Consider the following 20,341-nt stretch of genomic DNA (forward strand, 5'->3'; position numbering starts at 1 on the left):
CGTCCTCTCTGCTCTCATCGAGTTTCCTATCTGCAAGCTCTCTCCCATCTGTATCCATTGACATGTGGCATAGACTGCCAGGGGCCTGATGTGTCTCAAAATAGAAGATGATGTCCCTCCCAATGAAACTATCCTCAAAAGCACCCACATCGAGGCATAGAGATCCATTACAATACAAGTAGAAACTTTGAGTGTGGTCCCATAGGTCAATCGCCATCATGCGGAGCGCCTCTCCATAATAACCACTCGTCCATCTCTATAGAAGGCCAATTTTCCTTTCTCTCGGGCTGTCCCTATCTCAGGTATAACTTCTTGTATATGAGCAAGCTATGAGAGTGTGAGGTCATCCCCAAGGAATATTTCCATCTTCTTTAATGTAGAACGCTTCTTCAAGAAATTCTTCTTTGCTTCCATGGAGAGGAAGCGAAGGATCAATGCTCTCTCCTTTGGAGTCTCTCCATTTCCTTCTCTCTTCTTCCCCACTCTCCATGCCTTTGTGTGAGTGGCCTCACTACCCATCATAATTAGAAGTTCTTTGACTTCCCCCTCCACATCATCACGGTCTTTTAGACCGGTCACTCGTACATGTAAAGCTCTAACCTTCCTCCTTTGCTCTTCCTCTAGGGTCATGTTGATGATTGTGGGAGTGGGGATGGCTGTTCGTTCTTTCCCTTTTGCTTTCTTGGTGACTTCTATCCATTTCTCGGCCTCATCTACCTTCTTCTATGTTTTCATGATTACATCTACCCACGATGACGTCTTCGCCTCATGTTGCTTCTCTTCTTCTTTGATCTTCCGCACGTGTTCTTTGATGACTTTGAGTTTCTCTATCATGCTGGACAGGGTCCTCCACATAAAGGTGCAATTACAGATCTGGTAAACATTCGTCCAATTAGCTTCCACATGCAGGCAGTACTTGCGGGTCACCACTATCTACTATTTCTTCACTTGGTGATAAAAGCCAATAACATTTTCCACAACAAAAACTTACTCCAGGAGATCTTTACATTGCTAATAGAACAATAGAAAAATGAAGAAGAAAGACAATCCATCATAATAGATCCCATCAGTATTAACCTCTGCCTTTCAGTTCTTGAGGAGACAAAGATGACTGTATTGATTCAACTGACCCAACCTTCTTTGCACGTTCAATCACAGCTTCCCGCATCTCAGGACTTAGTAAGCCACCCAAGATAACGGTCCTTGCAACCCTACAAATAAAACCAAGACAGGCTTTGTATTAAAAAATTGCACAAAGCATGTGACAAACTTAGGCCTGGAACGAAAAAATCATGATAGCCATGCATAAAGTGTCCTATCACATGGCACATTAACATTAACAAAAACTGATGAAAGCTAATGAAACATCATAGTGTACATTTATCATGAGCTCATGATAGTCAAGCATAAGGCATACGCTGCACGTTAACATCTGGAAATGTAAAACCATGAAACATCCGGATGTACCTTTGTGTTTCAGAGCTTCTCTTTTCTTCCACCACATCATTCTTCAAACTAGTTTGGCAAGTGTCCGATTTCTCCATTTTCTTTTTCTTTTTCATCCCTCCAGGCTCTGACGTATCTAGCAAAAGAATTAAATACCATATCACAACAGAATTCTGTATGGAAAGGCAGCCACCACAAGCAAGTTGAACCAACCATTAAATGCCCTTCACACTTTTCTATACAGAACAAAGTTCATTTTTGAAATTAATTGCCAAATGGCAAAAGGCCCTTAATCCATCACATCACTTTGCAAGTAAAATAAGCTTATGTAATCAAGCTGTGGGTGCACGCACACACCAAGGCTATTAATCTTGATGGATGCCTGATTTCAAGGTACAATTTGTAGGGTGCGTGCAAAATGGTATATACAACCAAGAAAAGGCAAAAACACTTAAAACAAATGAGTGAACTCAAAATTACACCTAAAAAGATATATAACTTTTTGAACAATATAGCTACAGATGACATCCCATCAGGGTGCTACAGCACAACAAGGAGTCACACTTGCTAGAGCAGAGGAGAACAGAGCATGTCAACGACAAAGACTTGCGAGCTTCTGGTTACCACCATATTCACATATGGAGACTAGGTGCGTCTTTACGTGGGTTCTACATGTACACTTTTTTTTTCCGAGAAAAGATCCTTCCATTAGTTTATATAACTGCCCATAGGGCTACAACCACCTCTACTAGAGAGGGCTACATCAACCATAAGGGGAAACTCTCCCAATGAAAAACAGCATATGTACAACGGGGGCTAAATCAAGAGATGGGAGGAGGAAAAAGCCACACAGGTAGGCGGTAATGCCATCTGGGCTCACCCCGGACCATGGTGAAGAAGGGCCCTGGACGCCAGAGTTGCAGGAACGCCTCTCGGCCCTGCCGCATGCGGTCGGAGCTGCCCTGAAGTCTCTCGAAATGACCCTTGAGAGTATGGATCAACTCCAGCCAGACGTCACGAACAGTCTCCACCAGTGGGACAGGGCGAGCCTCGAAGATGCAGAAGCAACAAGCCCGCCAAATGAGCCAGAGTGTCAAGACACAGACGAGCTCCCAACACACCTCTCTCATCTGCACCACTCCTGGGGAGTAAGCTCTGTAGCACGCTGGAGTGTAGGTCGACCCCCTTGGATCACTATCATCCTGCTGGTGGAAGATAGCTCAAACTGAAGCGCATGGCCCGTGAGGGTGGACCAAGCAGTAGCACTCCAAGTGTACTGTCGTGCTATGGCAAGAGTTGGCATGAGCAGAAGAACCCGAAGCCAAACCTGTTGTGCCATGGGGCAGTCCCACAAACAGTGATGCTGACTCTCCAAAGGATGGTCACAAGCTTCCAAAAGGCCACTATGTACCAGCCAGCTTCCCACTATTGTAGCTCTGTGTGCAACTAGCGACTCACCTCAGCTGTCTGGAGTCCCACAACCGCTCCCAAAAGCCTGACAACACTCGGCTGTAAGGCCTTCCTCCTGCCAATGAAGTGTTGCAGCAAGACGAGCCTCTCTCCGTGCTGCCAGTATGTGACGCCCCAGTCGAACAGTGTACTAAAAGAAAGGGATCCCAAGGTGGTCGGCTGAAGAGAAGGGGTCTCTCCAAAACCACCCTCCAAGGTCCCACTGCACTCATGTTAGAGGGCAGCTCTCCCAAGCCCAAAGCCTCTAGTGGCCTGTCTCAAGAGCTGTTGGGTCAAGATCTATGACATAGATCCTCCCACAGCTGCCCACTACTCGTATCCTCTGGAAACAGCACTATGCAACCTGTGGAGCCTCTGTTGAGACTCTGTGTAGTCGACCCTCGCCCTGGATCTCAAAGAACATGGGAGGTCACTTTGGGCAAGCACGAACTATGATGAGGACCTCCAATCGCGTGAAGGCCCCCATCCATCTGGGAGCTGCTGTCTCTAAAGGGGTAAGCCACTCAATTGGCAGAGCCTCCGTGATGTCTTGGCTGCACCCCTCTCATGCCTCGTAGCTGGATGCTTTGTACCTCCTCTGGCAAACCTCAAAGATGGAGCCAATCGTTGAGAGTGCGGGTTGGGCCCTCTGCCATGGACCCAAGAAACATGAGGCCTACTACCAACCAGGTGGCCTCTCTAAGTACAAACCATGGGGTTCCAAGCCAGGGCCTATCTCAAACGCTCCTCTGTACAAGTGGGCTGGTGTTGCTCCAGGCCACTCCTCAGCTGCTCCCAAGACCGAAGTAGGCTCGCAGCAAACCGATCCTCCAACCTCCTGCTCAGACCAACTCTGCGCATCTCTGTGAAGATCCACCTGGTGGGAGGGCTCCAAGGGCCTCTTGCACGAGGCACTTGAGCTCGAAGTCGGTGAAGCAACAACTCCTTCCAGGGCTCCTCCCCTGGAAGCAATCCTCTAAGTACAAACTTCCTAAGAAGGGCTCTGCTCTGCTATGTTGGGTCAATGATCCCGTGATGACCTTCCAGGCTACTTTGGCCCAAGATAACTGGGTGTCGCGCCCTGACCAAAGAAAGTTCCTGATCAGACCGCTCAAGCTGGCTGATACAGGAGCTCGAGAAAATCTAGCAAGACGTGATGTACCACATAGTAGCCAACAACACCTGGTTGGCCACTACAGCTCTGCTCCTAAAGAGAGCCGTGACAAACTCTAATGCAAAAACTTCCTCCTAATGGACAGGAGGAGGGGAGCAATCTACTACTCAAGGGACATGTCCAAGCCAGCCTAACAACCCAAGTATCGAATTGCAGTCCCTGGGGGATCCATCTAAACCCACAACTAGAGACCAATCGGGCGTAGGAGCATTGCCAACCTAGAAAGCTCAAGTCTTCCTCCAGTTGATCAGTGCACCCAATGTACAACAGAACACCTCAAGATCCTGCTCACACCTGTGCAGATTGGCCTCCTAGCCCTCCAAGTACAACGCTGAGTCGTCGGTAAACTCAGCCTCAAAAAGCTCATCTGCCCTAATAGGAAGCTCAAGACCACGCAAATCAACCTGCTGAGAAGTCAAGAATCTGCTCATCGCCTCAACATAGAACAAAAAGAGAAAGGGGGCAAGAGGGCAACCCTGTCTGACCGAACATGTAAGCAAGAAGCGTTCGCCTCTTCCCCCTACCAAGAGCACCTGACTGTGCGCCCGCCTGTATAGAGCTGACACCTAATCGAAGCATCTGAGAAACCCATCCTACGCACAGTGCCCTCCAGGAAGTCCCAGTCAACCCTGTCGTAGGCGTTCTCAAAATTGAGAAGAAGTATCACCAAAACCTCTCCTCGAAAACGTGCTAGCGCAAATGCCTCCCAAAAAGTGAAGATGTTGTCAAGGATACTACGCTCCTTGACAAAACCTCTTTGAGTCCCATATACGATGCTCTCGAGTAGCGGCTGAATCCTCAAGCTTAGGGCCTTTGCCAAAATTTTGTATGATGAGTTGAGGATAGTGATGGGTCGCCACTGTCGAATCTCATCCAAGGAGCCTCCCTCCTTGGGAATAAGGTAGATCAGGCCCTCACTCATGCTGTGAGGCATCTCACCAGTGTGCAAGATGTACTGAAATGCACTGCAAAGATCTGAACCAAGCAAGTCCCAGTACTCTAAAAAGAAGCAGGGAGTCAAACCATCCTCCCCTAGACAACAACCACGGGGGAGTGCTCTGAGGGCCTCACGGAGCTCCTCTAGATGGAGAGGGATCTCTAGTCTCTGTCACATCTCCTTAGTAACAAGGCAAGGCATCTGTGCCTAGACCTGCTCTCTACATGCCTCTCGACGCTTCTGACAGAGGCTCAGCTGACAATAGAACACTAATAAAAATCAGTAGCAACTGCACGCATATCCTCGGGCTCTAAAGCCACTAACCTGTCGGGTCTCCTCAACTGGATGACAATGGAGTGCGCATGGAGTGGCCCCACCGTCTCAAAGAACCCCCCAGTAACTTTGTCTTGTCACCCACCTGAGTCCACTGAGATGCATGCCAATGGAAGGCAAACTCGTGCCGCCACTCGTCAATGCTAGCCACCACCTGTCTAGCACACTGCATCTGCTCCTCCAACCAAGGACTGTCTGGATGCTGCTCATGCATACTCTGCAAAGAAACAATGCCCCGTCGGAGACGCCGCTCCTCCTCCCTGGCTGCAGCCAAGCGAGCTCTAGACTCTTGGAGGAAGAAGCGACTGAGCTCAACCAGTCCAGAGGCCACTCTCCCAATTGGGGTGTCCTACGTGTCCAAGCTCTCTGTCGACAGTGCCTCCACTCGCTCTCTAAGCTCTGAGTCCAGCAAGATCCTCTCAAGGATGCATATCATCTCACCCCCCTACTCTGTCTGTCTGTCACGGAGAGAATCATTGGCGCATGGTCGGAGAAAGTAGTCCCTGCCACGATGCAAACAGATCCCCCCATGTCATAGATTTGGTCACTCGCGTAGAAGCAATCTATCCGCGATAGATTCACTCCTCCTACTCGGCGATTAGAGCGAGAGAAAGACAAGCTATCTGGGGGTCTCAGAAAGCCAGAGTGCTGCCAACTCAGCCCCGTGCACTGAAGCATGGCCACCTCCAATCCTGTCCGAGGGATCATCCAACATGTTGAAGTCTCCCTCGACACACCACTGCTCTGCGTGCGGCAAAGACTACAATATGCGACCAAAACTTTGCTCGTGCACTTGCCACATTGGGCGCATATATGTTCTGGAATCCCAAGAGGCAACCCTAAACCTACATAGTAATCCATTGTGCCATGACTGGCACAACACCACCTCTGTCCACAATGGCCTATTGCCATGAGTCTGCAATAGTCTGCCTGGATGCCTCCATGTCCAAATTCAGCTGACCAAAATGTCCCATAGCTGACCAAAATTCTTGTGGTTCTTTCCTTGAGTGATAAAGAACACTGCCAAAAAGCTCTGATACCAATGTAAGGTGCAGCAGAAGTGAATGTTGATAGTGCTCAGGATGAGTGCTCCAAACTATGCTCAAGGATTCCTTTTACTTACGGAAGGGAGAGCCTTCCGTTCTTAGAGAGAGAGTGCAAGTGCAAGTGCAATGATCACAAACAAAGTGAATGCTACTGTGAATGAAAGTGCTGAGAATGTGTGTGTGTGTGAGAGAGAGAGAGAGAGAGAGAGAGAGAGAGAGAGAAGAATACGACACCAGACGGTCCTCAAACCCCCTCCAAGGGTCCCCCCTCTCTATGGCGAGGGAGGTCTAAGCTATAGATTGCACAAATCTGGTACAATGGTCTAGATGTTGTGGTACTTGATAATGACTATGTCGACGACGATGATGGACACTATGACGATGATGACGATGGTGTCGTCGTCAAGTCCGAGATCTGCAACAAAGGTGTTGTCGTCAAGATAGGGATCGGCGATGGCAATGACGACAGTGTCGTCGTCAAGATAGGGACTGCGATGACGATGACGACGACGGCGTCAAGGCTGAAAACTGAAAACGCTAGATGCTCTGTTGGGGATCTACTGCTATGGCGGTACTGCGGCCTGAATCAGCAACTGCTTCGCCAGACTAGGGCTGAAATGCAAAAATGCTGGCTGATCTGGCTGAAATCTGAAATTGCTGGCTGATCTGCTGATTTCTGAAAATGCTAGGTTGATCTGCTGAATTCTGAAAACGCTAGGCTGATCTGGTACTAGATGGGGAATCTGGCGAGGATCTGCAACCGGGTGGGAGCAGGTTCTCAAGACTCATGAGGCTAAGGGCTGAAAACTGAAAACGCTGGCAGAACTTGCCGAATCTGCAAACGCTGGGCAAGCTGTCAAGTTGCACTCTGCACTTGTGCACTGAGCCTGTCCTCTGTTTTCTGCTTCTACTAAGTGCCCACTGGGTTTCTTTTATAATTCCTTAGCAATTTGCCCTACCTACTTTTCCAACAAAAGTCACTTATTAATAAATAAGTGAAAATGTGTACTTTGGCAAAAAGGGTTCTATGCTTTGGAAAATGTCATGCTAATGATCATGCTGTGTGCAATCAGAGGGTATGCAACTTTTCTAAGTGCCTAGACATGCACGGCCTGCACACAGGCTCACAAACAGAACACTTCCTAGGCTAACCTGAACCCTAGAATTGGAATAGCTTGCCCACGTGCACATAGGGTTAGATGTGCATGTGACAAACGCCATGGCGTCACACGGCACTTCTCCGCACGAGAATGGCGCCGCTAGCACACATCAACCCATGGAGGAGGCGCCTCTTTCTCCTCCCGATTCCACACACATGCACGGGCTTCGTCCCGAGGATCTTTCTCCCCCGTCTTCTGCCTCCGACGCATCTCTCGTTGCTATACTGCAGCAGCAGTTAGCAGAGAGGGCAAAGGCAACTTTTTGAGCTACGTGCCACGCAGGTCCCGTTTTCGCACGCGGCCATGAGCACTTTACCTCTTCGTTCCATCCCGACCCCTTCAAAGGGGAAAAGAAGGAATGTAAAGAGACCGCCATTGACTCATAGCTGGCGAAATGGACAGCCTACTTTGATTTGTATCGTTTCACCGATGCCCAATGCATTAGTCAGAGATAGATCATGCTCCAAGGCAAGGCTTATGAGTGGTTACCACCTAAGCCAACAACTTCCAGACACTCTTTCGCGCTCGCTTTGTGCAAGTCGATAAGATACCCTCTGGTTGCACAAGAGCACCACTAGTGTCTACTAGGTGTAGGCACCAGAGAGTGTTTCCATATTGTAGCACTAGTATCTCGCCTAGGTAATTTATCTGCCTTTAGGGTAGTTGCATACCCTCTAATTGCACAAGAGCACCGCTAGTGTCTGCTAGGTGTAGAGTCTAGACACCGGAGAGTGTTTCCATATTGTAGCACTAGTATCTGGCCTAGGTAGTTTATTTGAATATGAAGCACCTATTATTAATGGTACCCAACTCATTAATATATGACATGCCTAATAAAAGCACCTCTTATTAATGGTACCCAGCTAATTAATATATGACATGCCTAATAAAAGTACCTCGTATTAATGGTACCCAACTTATTAGTACATGACATACCTAATAAAAGTCGTGGGGCAGCCTTCAGCTCGACCCACCCTTTTATGCCCTATATAGGAGACCCCTTGGGTTATCCTTTAGGCAGAAGTCAATACCATGCATGGGTAGCTTTGCCCTCACGACCTCGGCACCACATCCCTGGCATTTTTCCCATTTCTTCAGACCTGGCGTTTTCAATTAGCACCTTGCCTCAAAGTAGAATATCAGTATAGCATTTTCATCATCAGCGTTCCAGATCAAGCTTGGCGATTTCAGCCTATCCATCACCATCAGATTCAGCCATAGCCTCTTCAGAAGTTGCAGATCTCAGCCATCATCGTCATCCTCATCGGCACCCCGACATCGGCGTTACCAAATCACCTCGTTACCTCGTCGCATTTGCAAATCCCAAAAGTTTCCACTAGCATTTTCTATTTTCAGCCCTTAGCCTCTCAAATCCAAGCATCCCATTAGCAGCTCAACATCTAAACCCATTTGTTCAATCTAAAGCAAATACTCCTCTAACAATAGAGAGGGGGCCCAAACTCCCTCTCTATAGGTATACCTTCATAAGTTCAGAATAGTTTGAACTCACGAATTATAAGAGGGAATAAAGCACTCATAAAACTATAAAAGCAAGGGACACACGAAAAGAAAAGAAAAACAAAAACAAACTAACTAACTAACTAAATCACTTTGATTGCTTCGAAACAAAACTAGATAAAACAAAACATTATTAACTTAAAAATGTTTTCAGAAAAGGCATGTGTAAAATAAGTTGACGCAACTTACTTGGCTTAAAACAAGTACTCAACTTTAAGCAAAAAAAAAAAAAAGGGATAAGACATCTTAAAAACTTAATCCTAGAAATCAAACTTCACGCAACAACCTATAACGGAACACATTCTTAAGTCCTCCGGTAAGCTAAATATGAAATCGAAAAATGAATACTACTACAAACCTACGAAGAGCAAAGAACCAAACTTGACAATATGTGATCTCAACTTCACTGCTTGTCCAAACAGGAAGAATAAGATTATTACCTTTATCATGCATAGCTTGGACAACAGCTATGACATCCCTACTCACGTCGTCAGTGCCCAAGAGTAGGTGCAGGTTTATATAGAGGTCATTCATGCTTTGAACGTACTCTACAAAACCAACGAGCTGAGTTTCTATCACCCTCCGGAGGTGATGGGCATACTCAGCCATGATAAAGGCTAGCAATTGTCAAGCTATAGTGAAAATACTAGAAGCGCTAAAGATCAAAATAACAACATAAAGTGTTATTAAGTCAAACAATAAGTGGGCTTTTTAGCTCCCCACTTCTATTGAATTTACTACTGATTATCTTGAACATTCCAAAGGAAGAAACACTAAAAATAAACTTACTACGATGCAAAAATGAACGAACTTTTTTCATGATTCTTTTGAATGAGTATCCTTTTTCAACTAGTAAAGAAATAAGATGGCAAGATTGAACAACAAAAGTAGATTTACTAGAACAAAGACGAGAAAATCTAAATAGTTGAGAGCAAATGACACCATACTTAGCTAAAAGAGAAATGTTCGAAGAAATGTGAGGCATGTGGATGATTTTTAGATTGGCATATTCTGGTTCAAGGCGCTTATCATAGATATCTACTTCTAATCCCAAGGGAGTCTGAAAAATCTTAAGGTCTAAAAAGGCACAACAATCACTATTTGTGGTACAGTTAAGTTCACAAAACTCCTTGGGATAAATCCCTCCGCCTACAGAACTCGAATTCAAGTACATAAAATCTTGAAAAGAAGGAACGTCAGGGACAAAAAGATCATCTACAAAGCGTCTTACATTGCATAACTTGTGCAAAAATATTGGGCAAGTGTTAGCAAGGACAAGACGCTCCATAAAATCAAACTCATAAGTAAAAAGATAGAAATTAGCAAGAAAAACAGCACAATTGGTACCCATAGGGATACCAATTGTTTGCTTGAAAAGAGAGTCGCCGATGGTTATATATAAATTGTCCAAAAGAAAATCTAACCAAGATATGATGTCAATGTCATCTACAATCCTGGTGAATCTCTTTCTTCCTTTGTCTACATCTACATTCTTATTTTTCAACCATAAGAAGTCAAAGTTCAAGGCTGACTTTTCTACTAGCAATGCCTTGTACCTATCCTTCTCAAGCTTGTACGCAAAAACTTTTGAAATAAGAGACTTGACTCTAAATTTAAGGTCCTCCAAATTTAGCTTCGTGTATAGCGTTGTAAAGTCAAAAGTTTGGAGACATAAAGGAGAAGATTTCTCCTTAAGGCTTCTTGAAGAGTTCAAAAACTTTAAAACAGGAATCACACCCACTGAATCATTTAAAATCCAACTTGAATCGGTAGGTACTTCTGCTTCCTTTAGCATATTATTCCACAATTCATTTACGCTAGGTAAAATGGCTTTGAAACAATAACTAAGCCATTTGGAAACCTCGGTCAAAGAGGTGTTACAAGAAGCAGCTATAAATCTAGGCTTTATAGGGTTCTTGTGGAACTTCCAAACGGTATATAAAAAAGGTAATAAACCAAAAGACTTACAAAAGTCTTGATGCATTGAAAGATCACAATCACTGTAAGTCTGAGAATTTACTTCACCTAACAAGCATTCTAAATAGAACTTTTTGCACGTAACAACAAAGTTATTAGAGCACTTATCTACATAAGAGATTACAAAATCACGATGAAATTTCCTAAGAGCATCACGATCAGAAGAAGATAAGTTGTTCCTTCTTGAAGAAACGTTCAGAGAGCAAGATGCTAATTTCAAAGAAGCTTTCTTGAGGATTACAGACTTCCAATGGGTAAAAATACCTTGAACTCCTAAAGACTCCTCAAACTTTACTACGAAACTAGAAATTCCTTTTTCTATGGCTTTGAGAAGGCAAGAGTCGTTTGAGGAAGGGAGCCTATATTTAGTACCTCTTGAGAAAAGGTCTTTCAAGGAATCCGAAGGAAGGATAGAACAATCGGCAGTAACTACATGACCCAAAGCTCCATTTACGTAAGAAGAAAAGGCAGTTTTACTAGAAGGGCAATCAATACTTGAGATTGCAAGCCTCTCTTGCTTTTTAAGATTACGTCCTATGTCACTATAGTTGAAAGCTTTTTGTCCTAAAGTTTTCACATATTTGAAAGCTACGACAGGATGGTTCCATACCTTTCTCACACAAGGAGGGAGAGCATCCAAAGCTTCTTGAGATCTCAAAATAGAGCTTAATCCAATCTTGTCTAAGTCAGGGGAGGTAAAGATAGTTATCAACAAATCTTTCTTTCCAACCAAGGGATTTTTCAGACTAGGACATTTGGACTTCAGAAATTTGCTTAACAGTACTCGAAGTTGAGTACTATGAGACTCTCTTAGCTCCAAATCTTCATAAGAGTAGTTCTCAAGGGTATACAAGAGCTTAAATACGATCCTTATATTATACCTTTCAAATATTTTATAAGAAAAAGAACCCAATTCCATGGCTCTAGATAGGTAAATCAATCTCTGTTTGAAATCTCTATAAGCAAAAATTCTATGGTTAGAAGGGTCATCACTCTCAATTCTAGAGATTGAAGCCCTAGGGAGACCTTGTACTCTACTAGAAATAGTGTTGTGCAAAACAACTGGATTGATTTCAGGGATAGAAGGCGGATCTGAACGAGAACCTAGGAATCCAAATTCTTTTAAACTGACTTGAAGGGAGAACTAACTCGGGTTTGGGATGCCTTCGCCAAAGCATAGGTTTCTTATAGTAAATTGTCTTATTTTTACGTAAAGAAGACTTTACTTCCAAGTTGAAACCTTTAGGGAAAAAAGTATGCAAAGTTCTCATCCAAAACAACTCTCGAGGCCACGCTGATTTATAGAACTCTTTAGAGTTTCTAAAATTACCTTCTATGTGCTCAATGGGAAAACAACGGAAAGACTCAAACCCATGTTTTGCTATTGCCGCATACAAGGGTTTCACACTTTCACGTACGGTGCTCTTACTTTGAACTTTTCTCGCTTCTCTTACATGTTCCTGAAAACGAACAAAAGCCGTTCGAAAGGTTTGGCCAACATACATCATAGAACTGTTGTGAATATTATAAATAACATAAATAACTTGAGAGGTATGAACCGGACTTAGAGGACGATCTACCGCAAGATGTTTTTTCTTTAAACGCCTCAAACGATTGAGGGCTTTTATGGAAGAACTTGTGTAATGAGTACTAACTAAGACATTCTTAAAAGAAGCCCAACGAATAGGACCATCACCAAAAACATGCAAATTCTTCAAATTAGACTTAGCTAAAAACTTAAATCTTTCTTGATACAGACTATGACATACCTCTAGCTACTGAAAAGAAAAAAGGGTCGAAAAGACGTACATGAGAGTCATCAACATTGCTGGTAGATACCTCTCTATAGGTATCTACCAGTCTCTGGCGTCAATCTCGCCCACATATACCTAGCATGATCATCTCTGCGAGCAATTTGTATCATCGGCTGTAACTCCTCCCTGTAATGTACAAGCACTCCGACAACTCGTTGCCTAAACTCTGATCTCGTCTCCTGTCTACTAGCCGACTCCCGAGTCCCATCTATATCCACTAACATGTGGTAAACTATGTCCAGGTGTCTAATGCGTCTCTGAGTAAAATGCAATGTCCCTCCCAGCGAAACTGTCCTCGAAGGCTCCTGCATCCAGTCTCAAAGAACCCATTACAGTTCCAAGCAGCAATGTTGAGTTTGGTCCCATAGGCCTCGCACCGTCATTTGGTACGCCACTCCATAATCACAACGTAGCCATCTCTATAAAAGGCCACCTTCATCTTCTCCCTTGCCGCCCTGATCTCTAGCATGACCTCCCTCATGTATCCTAGTTGTGCCAAGGTAAGATCATCTCCTAAGAAGACACCTGTCTTCTTTAAAGTTGGCCTACTTTCAAGAACTCCTCCTTTGCTTCCATTGAGGGAAATCGCAAAATTAGTACCCTTTCTTTAACAGAGGATGTGCCTATATCTGCCTTCTTTTTCCCACCCTCCATGCTTTGGTATGTGTGGGTGATGTCACTCCCATCTCATCCACATTATCACGGTCTTTAATACCAGATACCCATACATGCATGGATCGTGTTCTCCTTTGTTCGTCCTCCAACGTCAATGTTAATGATAGTTGGGGCGGGTGTAGGCTCCTTGGTCTTCTCTTTCTTGGCCACTTCAATCCACTTCTCCGCCTCCTCTCTTGCCTCTTGCTTGAGGTTCTTCTTGATAGCTTCAATCCATCCATTCTTCTTCGCATCGAGCTTCTTCTCATTGCTCCTTACAATCTCCTTGGTGATTCTTTGATGGTTTCCTTCAGTGAGTATCTCCCTCTCTTCTTTTGTCATAAGGGTAGCCCAGAGAGAGAGAGAGAGAGAGAGAGAGACTAACATTTTTTATAGGCCAAACTCGCCTGCCCTATGAGACCAATCAAAGTACAACTCATTATGATATCTCATTGTCGCGAATGTTAAACAAATAAAAGTATCATCTTGACTTTATCCATAGCTAAGGATAGGAAAGAACCAACTCGTCACGACTCTAGATTGAAGGCTTTTTATGACAAAGGGCATCTCGTTGGAAGCATCCCTGCTCAGCCCAATATCTCCATGAGTGAGTGCCCCGAGAGGGAGGTACAATCCAATAGACATAGTGCATTTTTCCCATAGTAATAAGAAACACAGTTTCAGCCGTTCCAAAAAGGTGTTTTGAAACATTTTTTTCACTAAGATTAGAAATTGTGTGCCATCTAATGTAGAAACACGTTTGTTCCTAGATATAACAAAAGCTTCCGTCCCAAGACAATAAGAAACCACTACTTAGAAACAGAAAAAAATGCACAAACCATGTTGTCTCTTTCTCTTATTTTTGGCATGCACAGCATCACCATTGTCCATCTCAGATAGTGATTTCCGCTCTTTTGCAAGAGTGGCACCCGAGCTATTGCATGTCTCCTGCATTGCTCTGCTTCCTGATACATCAAAATCCTCCATCATAAGTTGCAAAATCGTGCATTATTCAAAATGGTACAGTACAAGAGAAATAAGATTTTCTACCATGTTGGGATGTCTGCTTTCCTTGAGCAGCTTCTCCCCTTCTGTTAGACTTAGCTTGAATGGATTCTCGTTGCTTTTCTGGCTCTGCGGAGACATTCAATAGTGTTTGGGGAGCTTTTCCATCCAGACCTGGAGAGCTCAAACTCTCGTGTTTGTCCTTGTTTGGTCGTTTGTCTGAGTTGTCTGAGATTATTCAAATCAATATTCATAACCAAGGAAATGATGAATAGCCATATACACAGGCCAGGCAAAAGTATGCATTTGAAAACAGCTATCCTCATTAGTTTCGGCTTTATTTTCCCAATTTACCTACCCAGTAAAATCTCCAGGAAGATTTTTTTTATACCGCAATTGCTACCCAGATCATTAGACCACTAACTGAGCATACCAGGTTGCCTTTTCGTAAGGCGTTGCTCAAGCGGAGGGCGGCGCTTTGCAAGCTTGACCATGACCTTCCGCCCCTCAAGAACAGTGCCATCCTTCTCCTTCACTGCACGTAATGCATCATCTACAATGGCACTATCACAAGCTCCAAAAAAAGAGAGGAATGTTAACACTTCCCAGGTAAAATACTCAGTATAAGTTCTTGTTAAAAGTACAAGCAGCTTACAATTGCACATAGCCAAACCCACGGTGCTGTTCTGAACCTGCAAAAAAGTATTCTTTATGTGATTTACCAGGCTACATGCTCACAGCACATGCTAATTACTACTGCAATAGAAATTGAGTCATCTACAGTTGAATTTCAGGCCCATCGAAGGCAAAACGAGTGAGGTTCAACCCCTAATCGTCTTTCAAAAGCTGAAACAAATCAAAATCCTGACCGTTCTCCTTGATGGTGAAACTGCGACGAACAGGACCAACTTCGCTAAACACTTCCTGGAGCTGAACATCAAATCAAACTTTGTTATGCACAATTATAAAAGTAAATGTGGAATCAAAAAAATAATGTATTTAATCTGAATGCAATTCATTTGCACAGAAACAGATGGAGATAAACTCTTCAAAACATGGCTAAAGGTTATATACCTCGATGAATCTAGTTTCAGTTTTAAAGGAGTGTGCAAAATATAGATTCACGGTAGCCACCCATAAGACAATGGAACCATAAGCTCCATTGGGTATCAACTATACACACTGACATCCCCACTCGTGTCGTCAGTCCCTCCAAGCTACCACAATAGAAGGGTTGGTGCACTGGTCAAATTAGGATCTTGAATAAGTGGCTAGTACTTTCTTAAAACAGACCTGAAAATAACCTCGGGTGGTCAATAAACAGTGAAAACATGGAGGCCACAGTTGGATTAGCCCATTTGATTTGCATGAGCATTACACAACCCTTGTTAATGGTGATGCTATACAGGCTGTAACTGGCTGACAGGGGTGCATCTTCATGCAGAGGCTGGTAGCTTAACACATGTGAAAAGCGCATGCCTAGACTCCTGTGGATCGTACAAGTATAGCAAAGTATGTACACCATTTGCTCGAGATGAGCGCCCAGAGCCTGAAGGCCATGAACGGGACCAAGGCACAAAACCAAAAGAGACGAGCAGCTGAAAAACTAATACATCCGAATAAAAGCTGAAGGCCAAAAGCAACAACAGGACAGACGTGTCAAGATGAGAAATATGACATGAGGGAAGCTATTGCAGAGAACCATGGAGTCAGCCTCAACCCCAACCCAAAACTGGAAAAACAAGAGTAAATGGAAGAGGAAACTAAGGAAACTGAAACAAAAACCAAAAGAACACTCAGCTCATGTGCACTCACTCAACCAGCCTGACCCACACGCACCCAACTCCCGCTCACAACTAAGCGCACAAAAAATCGGCGACCCTGCGCCCTTTCCCCCAACACAGAAGCAATGTCACGTGACACATCCAACCCTATGTGTCCGTGGACAAGCTACAGCACGACAAGGGTTCAGTCAGTCCAGTCAGTCTAGATTTAGAAGTGATCTGACACTTTTGTGAGTCTATTTGTAGACCGTGCATGCCCAATCACTTAGTGTAGATTCATATCCTCTAGTTGCACACAGCATGATCATAAGCATTCCCATCAGAATCCTTCAAGGGAATTTTCCAGTGCATTTAGCCTATTTTACCTATTTTTGACATTTTTCACTTATTATTTTTAAGTGACTTTTGTTGGAAACTAGGTAGGGCAAATTGAGTAAGTTTGTATAAAAGCAAACCTAAACTATCACTAAATGGCAGAAGAGGCAACAGGAGCCAAGCTCAGCAGGCAACTTCTCCAACAAGACCTTGGTGGACTTCCCTCCAAGCAAGACCCATCACTAGCGTTTTCTCCAGAAGAACCATCGCCTAGATCTGCATCAGCATTGCGTTTTCAGCATTTGGATCATCGCCGGAAAGTCCTTTGCCTTAGCGTTTTTGCATCAGATCTTCCTGCAAGCATACCACAGCACTAGCGTTTTTGGAAGTTCAACAACCCTAGAGTTTTCTCCAACAGCTAGCGTTTTTGGACAAGCTACTCCCCTGGCGTTTTTGGATCCCCAGCGTTTGCAGATTTGCAGCGTTTTCAACCACAGCAATGCAACGTTTTCAGCAATGAAGAAACTGCAAGTTCAGCCCCTAAAAGAGTAGCAAATTCAGTCCGGAGAGATCATCAGATTCAGCCTTTAAGAACCTCAGTTTTCAGCCCTAAACCTGCAGATTTTCAGCAACAAAGATCATCAGAAAGCAGCCCCAAAATCAGCGTTTTGGACTTGCAGCAGATTTCAGCCCATAGCGTTTTTGGACAGCAGATAAAAGATTGCAGATTTCAGCCCTTAGGTCGGTCTCGTCGTCATCGCCGACATAGCCTAGACTTGCATCAGTCACATGCATTCAGTTTGTACCAGTTTGTGCAATCATAAGTAGACCACTCTCGCCGACGAGAGTGGGGCCTTCGGAGGAGGGTTTTACGTCGTCTCTGGTTCGTATCTCTCTTCTCTCTCTATCTCTCAGTCTCATACACTTGCACACACAGTGTCCATTCACTTTGTTTGTGATCATAGCATTCTCTCATTAAGAACGGAAGGCTCTCCCTTCCATAAGAACAAAAGGAACCTTGAGCACAGTTCAGAGCACTCATCTTCAGCAAAGCACAAACATTCATTCCGCTGCACATAACAAGCAACCAAAGGAGACACGCTCTCAATATGTCGTTCGACAATTTGGTGCAATTGGAGGAGCAACAAAAACGGAATCCAATTGATGATCAAATCGATTTGGAGGCCCTGTATAACTACTTGGGATCTTTGAACACTTCGACTGCTCTTGTTGTACCGCAACTACCCCAGCACATCCTTGTCTCCCTTCCTTGAAATCCTCTCATGGCCTCCTCACGTTAGAGTTTTGGGGATTGTGAGAGTGCGCGTGCGAGAGAGAAATGAAATGAAATGAAATGTTATATTAACGTCTTCAAAAGGCCAAAATGACCTATGAGACCAATCAGTTACAAAATAGTGAATCTAATACCATGTCTGGGTACAAAAGAACTAGAAAAGAACTGGAAGTGGAACAAAATACTACTACTACTACTACAATCTAAAACTACGTGGGTGTAGCAGCTGATACAATAGGTACCCGGTAAACTGGATGTAACAGTGTGTGAAACAAAGAGAGAGAGAGAGAGAGAGAGAGAGAGAGAGAGAGAGAGAGAGAGAGAAATGAAATGAAATGAAATGTTATATTAACGTCTTCAAAAGGCCAAAGTGACCTATGAGACCAGAAAGTTACAATGAGAGAGAGAGAGAGAGCACAAACGCTAGATGTGGGGAAGAGGGGGCGATCAGCCCCCCATGACTACCAGAACAAGAGACCAGTACACTGCCAATCGTATTTGTCTGTGACGTGTACCCCCCCCCCCCCCCCCCCCCGACCCCATATATGTGAGTGCCCAAGGTGGGCACCCAACTCAAGTGGGTGGCCGGCCCCAAACTCGGGCGTCCGCACAAGGTACAACCAAGCCCGGAGACACTACCCATACAAGGAAGTTCCCTAGACCTGTGTGAAGCAGCAGAGTGGTGTAAATCTAGCACCCCCTCTCAGCATCTGATGCTGAACAAACCACATGAAGCCGAAGATGTGAGGCAAATGATGATGATGTCTGCTACGATGTCTAGGGTGTCCCAACCTCCAAGAGATCTCCATGGTAAAGTGTTGTCACGAGCAGTGTCGAAAACTGCTGTACTCCGCGGATACAGGGTGAAGATATTGCGTGAGCAGTCTAGGGTGTCCCAACCTCCAAGAGATCTCCATGGTAAAGTGATGTCATGAGCAGTGTAGCAAACTACTGTACTCCGCCGATACAGGGTGAAGATATAGCGTGAAGGTCTCGAATTGAGTGTGAAAATAACTCCTTGTCGTTAAAAGAAGTATCAATAGACCTGCAAGGGTCCAGCCCAATAGAATTTGTGGTGTCTGTAGTCAAACTGTCTAGAGAAAATAGGGAAGCCCAGGAACCGTCATGAGAATGCACGCAAGGCTGTCAATGCATGAACTTGCAACCCACGTGTAAGGTGCAACGGATGTGAATGTGCTCCGAACTGTGCTCAAGGTCCTTTTACTTACGGAAGGGAGAGCCTTCCGTTCCTTTAGTGAGAGAGTGCAAGTGATCACAAACAAAGTGGATAACAATGTGAATGAAGGTGCTGAGACTGAGAGAAATAGAGAGAAGAATACGACACTAGAATGTTGTCAAACCCTCCGCCGAAGGCCCCACTCTCTATGGCGAGAGCGGTCTACTATTGATTGCACAAATCTCTACAATGCTTTGGACTTGCCGACGATGTCGACCACGATGAGACGACGACGAGACGGGCTGAAATCTGAAAACGCTAATGGCTGAAATCTGCAAATCTTTATCTTCTGAATTCTGACTCTATGTCGGTGACGACAGCAATGACGACGACGCAATGACGACGCGCTGAAAACGCAGATGCTGAAATCTGCGTTTTCCGGGCTGAATCTGCAAACTTCGGCTGATCTAACCATGCGGCGAGGATATGATGCGGGAAGGTGATATCTGCGAGGTTCGGTGGTTGTATTGTTGAGTCTGACTTCTGAAAACTGAAAACACTGGTGCTAATGATGGTCTTGTCGCGATGAATCTGCAAAACGCTAGGAGTCCTGCTGAGCCAAAAACTCTAGGGTTGATTCTGCTAACGCTAGGGCTGATCTGTGATCTGATGCCAAAACGCTAGGTGTTCTGCTGTGGTCTGCTAACGCCAGGTAGATCTACAAGTTGCAAAACGCTGGCTGATCTTCAACTGTTGAAAAACACTGGCTGATTCTTGTTTTGATGGCTAAAAACGCTAGGTTGACATGCCGGGGGGGTTCTTGCTGAGAAGGTGCCTGTTGGATGTCTGGTCCCTGCTGCCTCTTCTACCAGAAAGTGCTAGTGCTAGGGTTTCTTATATATCTGCTTGCAAAGTTTGCTCTACCTAGTTCCCAACAAAAGTCACTTAAAAATAATAAGTGAAAATTGGCTAGGGAAAATAGGTCTATGCACTGTAAAAATGCTCCTAATGGGTTCTGATAGAAATCTAATGATCATGCTGTGTGCAACCACAGGATATGCATCTACTCTAAGTGTCTGGACATGCACGGTCTGCGAACAGACTTACAAAAGTGCCAGAACACTTCCTAATCTAGCTGAACTGGATGAGCAATAGGGCAAGATGAGGAAGGACACAGGTATGTGGTGAGATTTGCAGCAAAGGTATTGAGTGCTCGCTAAAGAAACTATCCAGACTTTACTATCTTCACAGACCATCA

General features: G+C 44.6%; 1 protein-coding gene across 2 annotated transcripts in view; it reads right to left on the reverse strand.

Annotated features, from left to right (window-relative positions):
* LOC147462369 (RNA-binding (RRM/RBD/RNP motifs) family protein) overlaps window positions 1–20,341 on the reverse strand; it is a 108,870-nt gene that overhangs the window by 76,523 nt on the left and 12,006 nt on the right. For both annotated transcript variants that reach the window (XM_086483716.1, XM_086483714.1), the window contains exons 2-8: window positions 15,383–15,443; window positions 15,169–15,205; window positions 14,947–15,077; window positions 14,559–14,741; window positions 14,348–14,473; window positions 1,468–1,582; window positions 1,078–1,211 (exon numbers count right to left, since the gene is read on the reverse strand). In XM_086483716.1, coding sequence (XP_086339842.1) covers window positions 1,078–1,211; window positions 1,468–1,582; window positions 14,348–14,473; window positions 14,559–14,741; window positions 14,947–15,077; window positions 15,169–15,205; window positions 15,383–15,443 — 787 coding nt within the window. The remainder of the gene's footprint in view (window positions 1–1,077; window positions 1,212–1,467; window positions 1,583–14,347; window positions 14,474–14,558; window positions 14,742–14,946; window positions 15,078–15,168; window positions 15,206–15,382; window positions 15,444–20,341) is intronic.

The sequence above is a fragment of the Adiantum capillus-veneris genome, chromosome 2, assembly GCF_014529385.1.
Source record: "Adiantum capillus-veneris isolate H3 chromosome 2, ASM1452938v2, whole genome shotgun sequence".
NCBI lineage: Eukaryota > Viridiplantae > Streptophyta > Polypodiopsida > Polypodiales > Pteridaceae > Adiantum > Adiantum capillus-veneris.